This window comes from Salmo salar, chromosome ssa04 (assembly GCF_905237065.1).
Source record: "Salmo salar chromosome ssa04, Ssal_v3.1, whole genome shotgun sequence".
In the NCBI taxonomy this organism is placed as follows: Eukaryota; Metazoa; Chordata; class Actinopteri; order Salmoniformes; family Salmonidae; genus Salmo; species Salmo salar.
Window position 1 is genome coordinate 75,769,611 of NC_059445.1, and position 14,011 is coordinate 75,783,621.

At 45.3% G+C, this 14,011-nt stretch overlaps 1 protein-coding gene across 1 annotated transcript in view; it reads right to left on the reverse strand.

Moving 5' to 3' along the window:
* The window catches only part of LOC106603846 (gamma-aminobutyric acid receptor subunit beta-2), a 111,959-nt gene that overhangs the window by 9,699 nt on the left and 88,249 nt on the right, over positions 1-14,011 (reverse strand). The window contains exons 6-7 of the mRNA XM_014198033.2: positions 5,605-5,742; positions 185-337 (exon numbers count right to left, since the gene is read on the reverse strand). Coding sequence (XP_014053508.1) covers positions 185-337; positions 5,605-5,742 — 291 coding nt within the window. The remainder of the gene's footprint in view (positions 1-184; positions 338-5,604; positions 5,743-14,011) is intronic.

The window sequence follows — 14,011 nt, forward strand, 5'->3', positions numbered from 1 at the left end:
ATAGATTAGATTCAAAACCAATATATATATAAAAAAGACAGCACAACATCCTGTATTTTTATGACATAGTGTTACACTATGGATTCCCGCTAACGAAACCATGCCTCAAACTTTTGCTTTGGCTAAGGTTGTCATTAGCTCAGTCACTGGTCACATGACAAATCCATGACACACAAGTCCCTACCCAAAGCCACTCTGGCAGCGGAAGCGTCATAGTTGATCCAGAAGGAGACCCAGGAAAGGATGGTGATCAGGATAGAGGGCATGTATGTCTGCAGGATGAAGTAGCCAATGTTCCTCTTCAGCTTGAAGCTGAGGGAGAGTCGGGGGTAGGATCCTACAGGGAGAAAGATCAACATATAGACGTTGTTAACGTAAGACGACACAAGACTAACATACTGGACATACAGGTGGTGTGTCTGCTGGGCTTGTTGCAGAATAACTTTCTATTGATTTTACTTTGCTTTACGTTTGCCTCCAGAGGCTATCACTACAGTATATGGTTGACAACCTACAGTATGCCTGTCACAGTATCCACAGAAGGTGGCGCCCCTCCTCGGTCAGGCGGCGCTCGGCGGTCGACGTCGCCAGCCTACTAGCTGCCACCGATCCATTTTTCTGTGTCTTTTGGTTTTGTCTGTCTGTTCCGCACTTGTTTCTGTCATTAGTGGGGGTGGTATTTAGTGTGTCTTTTCAGTTCAGGATTTCGTGCGGGATTGTTTTATGTCATTTCAGTATAGATGTTAGTGAGCACTGCTCCCTATTTTCTATTATTGAACGGGCTGCGCCCCGTGCATCATTTGTTTTGGGAACGTGTTTCCCTCTTTGATTATTGTGTGCGCCCTGTGCCTTTCGGCTTCTTGTGTTTTCCGGATTGTTATTAAACACTACGATCTACCGGACCTCTGTCTCCTGCAAATGACTCTGCCTCTCTACTGATCCTGGTAACTCGTGACAATGCCTGACAAAGGCTGCCTGAAGGGTCCTACTGCCTGTTCAGGCTGATTCAAAACATAGCCGGCAGAGAAGAGGTACTGGGAGTGGACTTCTAGTCTGACTCAGGAGGCACGCACACCACCCACCACTTCCGAGTATATTACTCGCTAATGTTCAGTCTCTGGATAATAAAGTTCACGAGCTGAGGGCGAAGATTACCTTCCAGAGAGACATCAGAGATTGTAACACACTCTGTTTCACGGAAACATGGCTCTCTCAGGATATACTGTCTAAGTCCATACAGCCAGTTTGGTTCTCAGTTCATCACACAAGCAGGAATAAATATCTCTCCGAGAAGAACAAGGGCGGGGGTGTATGTTTTATGATTAACTACTCTTGGTTTGATTGTGATAACATACAAGAACTCAAGTCATTTTGTTCACTAGACTAAGAATACCTCACAATCAAATGGCGACTGTATTACCTCCCAAGAGAATTCTCTTTGGTTATAATCACAGCCGTGTATGTTCCCCCTCAAGCTGATACCACAACAGCCCTCAAAGAACTTCACTGGACTTCATGCAAACTGGAAACCACATATCCTGAGGCCACATTTATTGTAGCTGTGGATTTTAACAAAGCAAATTTGATGAAAATGCTGCCGAAGTTCTATCAACACCTCAACTGTAGTACTCGCGCTGCTAAAACACTCGACCACTGCTACTCCAACTTCCAGGATGCCTACAAGGCCCTCCCCCGCCCTCCATTCAGAAAATCTGATCATGACTCCATTTTGCTCCTCCCTTCCTATAGGCAGAAACTGAAACGGGAAGTACCCGTGCTAAGGACTATTCAATGCTGGTCTGACCAACTGGGATCCACGCTTCAAGATTGTTTTTATCACGCGGACTGGGATATCTTCCAGGTAGCCTCCGAGAATAACATTGACGAATATACTGATAAGGTAACTGAGTTTATAAGGAAGTGTATAGGAGATGTTGTACCCACTGTGACTATTAAAACCTACCCTAACCAGAAACCGTGGATAGATGGCAGCATTCTTGCAAAACTGAAAGCGCGAACCACCCCATTTAACCATGGCAAGGTGACTGGGAATATGGCAGAATACATACAGTGTAGTTATTCTCTCAGTAAGACAATCATACACGCAAAACGTCAGTAGAGAGACAAAGTGGAGTCGCAATTCCATGGCTCAGACATGAGACGTATGTGGCAGGGTCTACAGACAATCATGGACTACAAAAGGAAAACCAGCCACATCGCGAACACCGACGTCTTGCTTCCGGACAAGCTAAACACCTTCTTCGCCCGCTTTGCAGATACCACAGTGCCATCGACACGGCCCGCTACCATGACTGTGGGCTCTACTTATCCATGGCCGACGTGAGTAAGAAATTTAAGCGTGTTAACCCTGCCGGCCTAGACGGCATCTCCAGCCGCGTCCTCAGAGCATGCACAGACCAGCTGGCTGGTGTGTTTATGGACATATTCAATCTCTCCCTATCCCAGTCTGCTGTCCCCACATGCTTCAAGATGGCCACCATTGTTCCTGTACCCAAGAAAGCAAAGGTAACTGAACTAAATGATTATCGCCCCATAGCACTCACTTCTGTCATCATGATGTGCTTTGAGAGACTAGTCAAGGATCATATCACCTCTACCTTACCTGATACCCTAGACCCAGTTCAATTTGCTTACTGCCCCAATAGATCCACAGACGATGCAATCGCCATTGCACTGCACACTGCCCTATCCCATTTGGACAAGAGGAAAACCTATGTAAGAATGCTGTTCATTGACTATAGCTCAGCATTCAATAGCATAGTACCCTCCAAAGTAGGAAACAACACCTCTACTTCGTTGATCGTCAACACTGGTGACCCACAAGGGTGCATGTTCAGCCCCCTTCTGTACTCCCTGTTCACCCATGACTGCGTGACCACGGACGCCTCCAACTCTATCATCAAGTTTGCAGATGACACAAAAGTTGTAGGCTTGATTACCAACAACAACGAGACAGCCTACAGGGAGGAGGTGAGGGCTCTGAGAGTGTGGTGCCAGGACAATAAGCTCTCACTCAACGTCAACAAAACAAAGTAGATGATCGTGGACTTCAGGAAATAGCAGAGGGAGCACCCCCATATCCACATCGACAGGACCACAGTGGAGAAGGTGGAAAGCTTCAAGTTTCTCAGCGTACACATCACTGACAAACATACAGTGTGGTGAAGAAGGCGCAACAGCGCCTCTTCAACCTCAGGAGGCTGAAGAAATTTGGCTTGGCACCTAAAACCTTTACAAACTTTTACAGATGCACAATTGAGAGCATCCTGTCGGGCTATATCACCGCCTGGTATGGCAACTGCAGCGCCCGCAACCACTGGGGGGTGTGGTCTACCCAATGCATCACCGGGGGCAAACTACCTGCCCTCCAGGACACCTACAGCACCCGATGTCACAGGAAGAACAACAACCACCCAAGCCACTGCCTGTTCACCTGGCTATCATCCAGAAGGCGAGGTCAGTACAGGTGCATCAAAGCTGCGACCGAGAGGCAGAAAAACAGCTTCTATCTCAAGGCCATCAGACTGTTAAATAGCCATCACTAGCATATTAGAGGCTGCTGCCTATATACATAGACTTGAAATCACTGGCCATTTTAATAAATAGAACACTAGTCACTTTAATAATGTTTACATATTTTGCATTACTCATCTCATATGTATATACTGTATTATATACTATTCTACTGTATCTTAGTCTATGCTGGTCTGACATTGCTCGTCCATATATATACATATTCTTAATTCCATTCCTTTACTTAGATTGGTGTGTATTGTGTGTATTGTTGTGAAATTGTTAGATATTACCTGCAATAACACCTGCTAAACATGTGTATGTGACCAATAACATTTCATTTGATTTTATTTGTTGTTTGCCTCCAGAGCCTATCACTACATAATTTGATTGACAACCTACAGTATGCCTGACAAAGGCTGCCTGAAGGGTCCCACTACCTGTTGTCATTTCCAAGATATCTTTCGGGGAAATAATCAACAGAAAGAATACTTGTTCTGGTTCTAACTCTGTGACATCAGCGTTCTCTTGCATTATCAGGGTTATGACTATCTCTAAATGTATGAATAGAGGGCTTCTTTGCTTGCCTAGGAGAGCACTACATTTTTCTTATCTAGGCTTTATTTGAAATAAACCCAGCAGGTCGCTGTATGGCAGCATTGCTTGAACATGCTCATATATTGTGTCCTTTGGGATTGGGATGTATTTTGGTTAGGTTGTATCATTCTACTACAATGGCAGGTGAGGGGGACCGTTAGAGCTGACATCAAGAAGGACCCACGGTATAAGGAGCTGAGGAAAAGCTAAACAGAAGGTGCAAGAGGAGTAGGAAGAGAAAGTGAATGTTTTACAGAGTGGGTATAAAACCGCCTCTGGCACACATCTCCAGTGAGTAGTTCACAGTTAGTTTTGACGTTGCCGTTAGTTAAAGATTTTCAGTGAGTTTAGTCTGCGGCACACAGCAAATAGAGATGCAGGGAGGGTTTCCTCAAGGACTAATGAAACAGTGGGGGTGTTAAGGTTACAGTCTGGTTAATAAAGCAACAAGGGCATTTGTTGGTCTTTACCACAACATTGGGGGGAGGGGGTGGGGGGGTGTTTGATAATGCCAACCATTTCTGCTGATGTGTGCTTCTCCATGTAACCTGAGGGTCAGCCCTTACTGGTCTCAGCAGGCTGCTGTAGAAAATGGTAATCCCCCATCCTCAATGCCTAAGCAGTGCAGTCACAGCCCATAAAGAAAGGGATGAGCTGTAACTACTATACATTCTTTATGCATCAGAAAACATTGGGTTTACCAGTTCATGGGGACACATGAGCTTCATAAGGCACAGGACAAGCTGTAATTGTTTGACTCACTCTGTGTCATTGTACTGCTCCCATTCAATAAAGTAGTTTCCCCGAGCCTCTACATACACTGCCACTGTCCTATTGCCTGCTTGCATTACAAATTCATGAAATTAAAAACAATGTAGATTATGAATAAATAATTCAATAAAACAATTTATTTTTTTAAATAAGTCATGAGCATGCTCCATTTCTGAGAAGGGGGTGGCCTCCATTTTGCCTATGGGGCCTGTGCCAGTTCGGCTAAAGCAGGAACACCCCACATCCATTCCGGAACCACCACAGGGTCACCCTTCGCCTCTCTCTCTTGACCCTACATTACTCTTCCGCCTTAATAAGAACCTCGTTCTCCCCCTATGGGGGTAATGTCCTGGAAACGGCATGCAGATTGTCAGAGGAGCCCCAATGTCAGAGCATCTAACTGACCTATAAATGGATGCAATTTACCAGCCAGGCCCTTAGTCAGCCCCATGGTCCCTGCACTGCACAGAGAGGAGCTCTAGCTCAGCCTGGGCCATTACAGAAAAACAGCTAGACTGATGTAACACGGCATTTTCTGGAAACGACATGAGAGCTCCTACTCAGAAACTGGCCAAGGATAACCTTGTAACAGAAGCACTTTTTTGTCTACTCTGCAACCTTTGTATCTGTACTTAGCTATAATGATGAGTAAATGGGAGAGAGAAGCTTAATATAGGGGCCAGTTGGTGCATAAGACATCACCTGTAGAGAAGACGACATTCTTAGAGATGAGTTTGTGGTCCACGATGGAGAACTGGGGCAGTTCTATTCTCTCCACCCCCGTCACAGCGTTATGACCTCCTCGCCAGTAGAACTCTATGTCATCAGTGGTGTACCCATCTGAGGACGAGAGAGGAGGCAGGGCATTTGATGGAGAACACAAGGGCACACAACCAGTCAGAAATATATTGAACGTGTATGTGTCTCCAAGGATTATTAAGATCAACATAAACAATTGTGGGCACATAATCATCATATAAGGCACAGAAAGAATGTGTTGATTAAATCAGAAGCATTGTAAATACTGTAGCTTCAACCTAACATGTCTGCCACTTGGATCCGAGTATATTTCAATAGAGAAGATTTAAACAAAACAACCACAATATTAAGTCAAATTTTGACCACAATGAGAATAATATTTTTTTAACTGAGCATAAAAACTCATATAAAACAATGTTATTTTCTCTGCCTCAGTGCTTACTCAACTAAAACTAGTACAGAAATAAGCAGCCAGCCAGTGGACTCACGGATATAAACTATTGAGTAACTGTAACGTCCTCCGTTAAAAAGGTAGACCAAGGCGCAGCGTGAGTTGGGTTCATCTTACTTTATTTTAAACGTGAACCAGCAAAACAATAAACAATACAACGAAAGAAAAGCTATGCGTGCAAACACATGCAACGCAAAGACAACTTCCCAAAAAAGACAGGTGGAAAAAGGGCTACCTAAGTATGGCTCCCAATCAGAGACAACGATAGACAGCTGTCCCTGATTGAGAACCATACCAGGCCAAAAACCAAAGAAATACAAAACATAGATAGGGAACATAGAATGCCCACCCCAACTCACGCCCTGACCAAACCAAAATAGAGACATAAAAAGGAACTCTAAGGTCAGGGCGTGACAGTACCCCCCCAAAGGTGCGGACTCCGGCCGCAAAACCTAAACCTATAGGGCAGGGTTCGGGTGGGCATCTAGCCGCGATGGTGGCTCAGGGGCGGGACGCAGACCCCGCTCCACCACTGGCTCACCCCACTTTGGTGACGCCTCTAGAGCGGGGTCCCTCGCCGCCGACCCTGGACTGGGGACCCTCACAGCGGGTCCCGGACTGGAGGGCGACTCTGGGAGCTCCGGACTAGAGGGCGACTCTGGGAGCTCCAGACTGGAGGGCGACTCTGGGAGCTCCGGACTGGAGGGCGACTCTGGGAGCTCCGGACTGGAGGGCGTCTCTGTCGGTTCCGGACTGTAGGCCGTCTCTGTCGGTTCCGGACTGTAGGCCGTCTCAGCAGGCTCCGGACTGTAAATTGTCGCCGGACGCTATGGACGGGGAACTGTCGCCGGAAGCTCTGGACGGGAACTGTTGCCGGAAGCTCTGGACGGGGCACTGTCGCCGGAAGCTCTGGACGGGGAACTGTCGCCGGAAGCTCTGGACGGGGAACTGTCGCCGGAAGCTCTGGACGGGGAATGCGCACTGGAAGCCTGATGCGTGGGGCTGGCTTTGGAGACGCCAGACTAGTAACATGCACCACAGGGCTAGTGCGAGGAGCAGGAACAGGACGTACTGGACTGGGCAGGCGCACTGGAGGCCTGATGCGAGGAACTGGCTTTGGAGGCGGCAGACTAGTAACACGCACCCCCAGGCTAGTGCGGAGAGCAGGAACCTGACGTACTGGAGGGCTGGTCCGTGGAGGAGGCACAGGATCGACCGGGCTGTGGGGGAGCACTGGAGATCTGGTGCGTAGGCTTGCCACCACTCTTCCAGGCTGAATGCCCACTTTCGCCCGGCACGGGCGGAGTGCAGGCATAGGACGAACTGAGCCCTCCCAGTGCCCCGGAGACACAGCACGCAGAACCGGCGCAGGATACCCTGGGCCGAAACGGCGTGCTGGAGACCAGACGCGCTGGGCTGGCACACTCCGCCCTGACTGGATGCCCACTCTCGCATGGCACTTGCGGGGGGCTGGGATATAACGTACCGGGCTATGAGCGCGTACTGGAGACCCCGTGCGCTTTACCGCATAACACGGTCCCTGACCAGTACCACTCTGCCTCCGGTAAGCACGGGGAGTTGGCTCTGGTCCAGCGCCTGACTCCGCCAATCTACCTGTGTGCCCCCCCCCAAAAAAAAAAATATTTTTGGGGCTGCCTCTCGTGCCTGCTTTGTTACCTTGCCTCATATCGCCCAGCTTGTCTCCAGGGTCCCTGTCCGTCCAAAATCTCCTCCCAAGTCCATGACTCGAGATAACTCCTCTCCAGCTCCTTACCCCGCTGCTTGGTCTTCTTTTGGTGGGATGTTCTGTAACGTCCGTCGTTAAAGGTAGACCAAGGCGCAGAGTGAGTTGGGTTCATCTTACTTTATTTTAAACGTGAACCAGCAAAACAATAAACAATACAACGAACGAAACGCTATGCGTGCAAACACATGCAACGCAAAGCCAACTTCCCACAAAAGACAGGTGGAAAAAGGGCTACCTAAGTATGGCTCCCAATCAGAGACAACAATAGACAGCTGTCCCTGATTGAGAACCATACCAGGCCAAAAACCAAAGAAATACAAAACATAGATAGGGAACATAGAATGCCCACCCCAACTCACGCCCTGACCAAACCAAAATAGAGATATAAAAAGGAACTCAGGGCGTGACAGTAACATCTTATAGAATCCCAATGATTTTTTTTCTTTCCATCAGACCATGAAACTGGGTCTTGCATAATCCAGTTCCTGCCTGCCTAGGCCAATGCAGTGGTCAATTCGGCTGACTCCAGGGCACTGTGTGCACGCATTATAACAGAGACAAGAGACAGAGATGGAGGGTTCTGCAACACTCCAAATCGCAGGTTAATGAATGAGAAATAAATAAGGTGTTTTTCTCTTGTCTCTCTCCTAATCAAACATTAAAAACACTTCCTCCTCATAATGACTGGTAATCAAAATGTGCGTGTGTGTGTGTTTATGAATTTGAGTGTGTGTATTTGCGTGACTGTGTGTCTGCGTGCCTGCATGTGTGTGTATGTTTGTGTGCGTGAATGTGTGTGTATCTATTCACATGAATATGTATGTGTGAGAGCGTGGTGCGTGTGAGAGCGTGGTGTGTTTGGTGTGCGTGTGCAGGTGGATCTCATGGCTGAGTGATATTTGACAGCACTATGCAGGAACTCTCCCACTGGCTCATTGATTAGTCCCATGCAGGCCTTCCCTTTCTCTTCCTTTATCTTCTCACCCTCTCTTCTCCCCCTCTCCCTTGCTCCCCCTCTCTTCCCTCTCTTCCCTCTCTTCCCTCTCCTCCTCTCCTCTCCCCCTCTCCTCCCCCTCTCCCTCTCCTCTCCTCTCCCCCTCTCCTCTTCTCTCCCCTCTCCCCATCTCCTCTCCTCCCTCACCCCCTCTCCTCCCTCTCTTCTCCCCCTCTCCACTGCCACTCTCCTCTCCTCCCTGTCCTCTCCTCCTCTCCTACCTCTCCTCTCCTCCCTCTTCTCTCCTATTCCTACCTCTCCTCTCCTCCCTCTCCTCATGACATGCCCTGTTGGGTGAGGTTAATGACACCCCCATAAATACCTTTCCCTCTTTACTCTCCACTCTACAGAATGGACTCTTGGAAAGCTCTTTGTTAACATAGAGAGAGTATGGTAACATCAAAAGGTTGGGGAATGGAACAATATTTCCATTTCTCAACCAGTTGAAAATGTCCGTTGGTACATAAAGAATATAATGTCAGATCAGCTGTTGTCTGGGACATTATATCTGATGATAGGACGACATAAATTGTATCTTGGAAAGTCTACACATTCTAGTTATCAGATTCACATGGAATTGTTATGCAATTTAAATGTTTAAATATGAAACTATTTGTGAAAATGTTATAATTTTAGCCTCCTAAATAAGAGAATTGTTTCATAGTAAAACGTAGGCCCACTCAGTGGCCATGCCCAAGTGAACAGACATTGGTTGAGAACTATGAAACACGCCCTTCTCTCCCCAAGTACAAAAGCCCTTTGACAGAAGTCAAACTTAGTTCCCGATGACGTGAGGACTGGTGTCCATATGTTTAAAAGGGCTAATTTCAACTACAACCAAACAAAATTAACATTTAGTTCTAGAAATGTTAGGACTGCTGTCCTAACGTTTAAAAGGGCGAATTTCAACGTGGAGGTGACGATCACCACGCTGGAATGGTGAACTTCGACTGGACCAGCCAGAATACAGCACGAGCTGACTATGTCAACTTGGTATGAACTTTGAACTATTATTCACTAAAGAAGTGATACATCCTAGACGTCGACTTATCAGCTGCAGCTGTAAACACACATGGCCTAGGAAAGGACAGACAATCTCAGAAGAATGACAGGGTACTACAACGTATCCGCTCTACAACACTACGACCAGAAAGATTCTTCAAAGGACAATGGCGATCTCTGCTGGGTAAACCAGTCTTCCATCTTTGACCCATCTATCGAAGTGTAGCTCAGAGTAAATATATATACAGTGGGGCAAAAAAGTATTTAGTCAGCCACCAATTGTGCAAGTTCTCCCACTTAAAAAGATGAGAGAGGCCTGTAATTTTCATCATAGGTACACGTCAACTATGACAGACAAAATGTGGGGAAAAAATCCAGAAAATCACATTGTAGGATTTTTTAATGAATTTATTTACAAATTATGGTGGAAAATAAGTATTTGGTCACGTACAAACAAGCAAGATTTCTGGCTCTCACAGACCTGTAACTTCTTCTTTAAGAGGCTCCTCTGTCCTCCACTCGTTACCTGTATTAATGGCACCTGTTTGAACTTGTTATCAGTATAAAAGACACCTGTCCACAACCTCAAACAGTCACACTCCAAACTCCACTATGGCCAAGACCAAAGAGCTGTCAAAGGACACCAGAAACAAAATTGTAGACCTGCACCAGGCTGGGAAGACTGAATCTGCAATAGGTAAGCAGCTTGGTTTGAAGAAATCAACTGTGGGAGCAATTATTAGGAAATGGAAGACATACAAGACCACTGATAATCTCCCTCGATCTGGGGCTCCACGCAAGATCTCACCCCGTGGGGTCAAAATGATCACAAGAACGGTGAGCAAAAATCCCAGAACCACACGGGGGGACCTAGTGAATGACCTCCAGAGAGCTGGGACCAAAGTAACAAAGCCTACCATCAGTAACAGACTACACCGCCAGGGACTCAAATCCTGCAGTGCCAGACGTGTCCCCCTGCTTAAGCCAGTACATGTCCAGGCCCGTCTGAAGTTTGCTAGAGAGCATTTGGATGATCCAGAAGAGGATTGGGAGAATGTCATATGGTCAGATGAAACCAAAATATAACTTTTTGGTAAAAACTTGTCGTGTTTGGAGGACAAAGAATGCTGAGTTGCATCCAAAGAACACCATACCTACTGTGAAGCATGGGGGTGGAAACATCATGCTTTGGGGCTGTTTTTCTGCAAAGGGACCAGGACGACTGATCCGTGTAAAGGAAAGAATGAATGGGGCCATGTATCGTGAGATTTTGAGTGAAAACCTCCTTCCATCAGCAAGGGCATTGAAGATGAAACGTGGCTGGGTCTTTCAGCATGACAATGATCCCAAACACACTGCCCGGGCATTAAAGGAGTGGCTTCGTAAGAAGCATTTCAAGGTCCTGGAGTGGCCTAGCCAGTCTCCAGATCTCAACCCCATAGAAAATCTTTGGAGGGAGTTGAAAGTCCGTGTTGCCCAGTGACAGCCCCAAAACATCACTGCTCTAGAGGAGATCTGCATGGAGGAATGGGCCAAAATACCAGCAACAGTGTGTGAAAACCTTGTGAAGACTTACAGAAAACGTTTGACCTGTGTCATTGCCAACAAAGGGTATATAACAAAGTATTGAGATAAACTTTTGTTATTCACCAAATACTTATTTTCCACCATAATTTGCAAATAAATTCATTAAAAATCCTACAATGTGATTTTCTGGATTTTTTCTTCTTCTCATTTTGTCTGTCATAGTTGAAGTGTACCTATGATGAAAATTACAGGCCTCTCTCATCTTTTTAAGTGGGAGAACTTGCACAATTGGTGGCTGACTAAATACTTTTTTGCCCCACTGTATCTTGCACTTTCCTTTTCTGAATGGGCGGTTATTAGAATGGATACGATTCAGTATTTACGGTAGCATAGCTTCTCAAGGTCTGATAGACCCAATCCCTTTGTCCCTCAGTCTTCCCACTCTTTCATTCAAACCCAACCGCCTTCCTTTGTGAAACCAGCTGTCATATCGGGTTAGCCCACTAGGGGCTTTTCATGACATGATTAGTAATCGATGTATGATCTATCATGTGTATATATATGTAATTCTCTGTGATTATTTAGGTATCTAGTAAATAAATAATTAAGCCAATTTGTGTATTGCTGATTCAAGTACTTACAACAATCAGAATGAGACCGATTGAGGTGACGATTAATAATTGACTACTATTGATATAAAAGATCTTCAGATCTTTAAGAGAGTGGATTCGGGAGATAACTGCTCTATTAATGGTTTAATTGTTACATGGTTTAATTCAATCACAAAATCAATTAAACGTTAGGTAATGGATTCGATATATAGCATGTCATATAATTGAATCATAGTCAGACACGACATCATGATGGTACAGTATGTGTTTCATTGAAGCTATTTCGAAGAGGCTGTTAAGAGCTATTTGTTTTTTGTGATAGATCGTTAAGTTACGTAATACAGCATATACAAGTCAATACGCAATAACCAATGCATTATTATCATAGAGCCTACACGATAAACATCCTTCCAACCCCTGCTATAGAGATGGCGATATCAGGTCGCTGCTTGGTTGGTTGGGCTTCTCTGATCCACTTAACTCCATTGAGCCCGACTTTGCAAATTATATTTTGCCTCCATTTGCTGTCATAGCTCTTTCATCACTGTATTTGGATTGATTGGATCCCCATGCAGAATCAGTGATGCACAAGAACTGGAAGGAAGGAGGGAGAGAGGAGAGAGAGAGAAGAGGACTGAGGAGAAAACGCCCTGCCTTTCTACATAGGCTGGGTCTCCCTTGTCCCTGGTTGACTTTAATTTGAACTCTTAAGGCAGGGGTGGGCAACTTCAGTCCTCGAGAGCCTGATTGGTGTCACACTTTTTCTCCATCCCTAGCAAACACAGCTGATTAATGAAATGTCATTCTAAACTGAAGATCATGGTTAGGTGATTATTGGAGTCAGGTGTGTTAGCTGGAGCTGGGGCAAAACTGTGACACCAATCAGGCCCTCGAGGACTGGAATTAACCACCCCTGTCTTAAAGGATAGATGACTATGCTAAGCTAACACGAAGTATCTTCCCATAGACTCACGGGTTTGGGAGCTTTGTCAATAAAAATACATCAAATTTATCTTGATAACATTGTTAGAGATAGCATAATAGGCCCATCTGACTAAAGGCATTTTATAAAGCTTATAAAATAAATTCAGAATTGATTTGTTTTATTGTTCTTAGGGAGACCTTTGTAGGAGTGTGGTGGGAGACTTCACTCATCATAATATACTGTAACTTGACTTCAAACAACATTTGGGCTGAAACCAGACATTCAAATATGTCTCTGACTGGAGCTGACTGGATTAGAATTGAATAACACAATCTCACACTAAATATGTACAGAAAGTATTGCAACAGACATTGTGCGTTTTTGAGTGGCTTAACTCATGTGAAAATACACACATTTTTCTCCTACTTAATTCGTAGGAAAAGACACACGTTTTTGTGTGACTTCATTCATAGGAAAAGTAATTTTTGGGGGGCAAACTTCAGAACATATATTTGAAAGTTATTGGAGCAATGCATGATGGACAATGGTGTTCTACACTGCCTTTTTTGTGTCCCACATTTATCTATAAAAAAAAACATGTTAACAACACAATATTGTTAATCAACCAAGTTGTCACCAAAATACTTATAATATAATAGTATCCGTAAGTTTTTTAATTTCTTTATTAATGCCAATGCTGTTCTATGCTTGTTTTTCCTCAATATTTTGGGATTCTGGTGCTATGTCGGATTTTATGAGGGTTGCCAGATTGGAGTTAAAAGCTATATTTGTCTGTACGTTACGTTGGTATAAATGATTCGGAAGACAGGCGCAGGAATGCGTAATATTTTTTTAAAATTTAGCCTCAAATGACGGCGTGCTGTGTAAAGGCACAGGGATGGAGACCAAACAAACACGTAATAAAAACACAGGGTTGAAACCCAAACAAAAGAGCGAGGAGTACCTCGAATAAATAACACAAGTGCACAATGATTAACACACGGGATGAGACCCGTAATCATCTGCGCAATCCACAAAGGCACGAAAGCCCAAAACATATAGCACAGGTACTCATACGCACCAACGGATATAG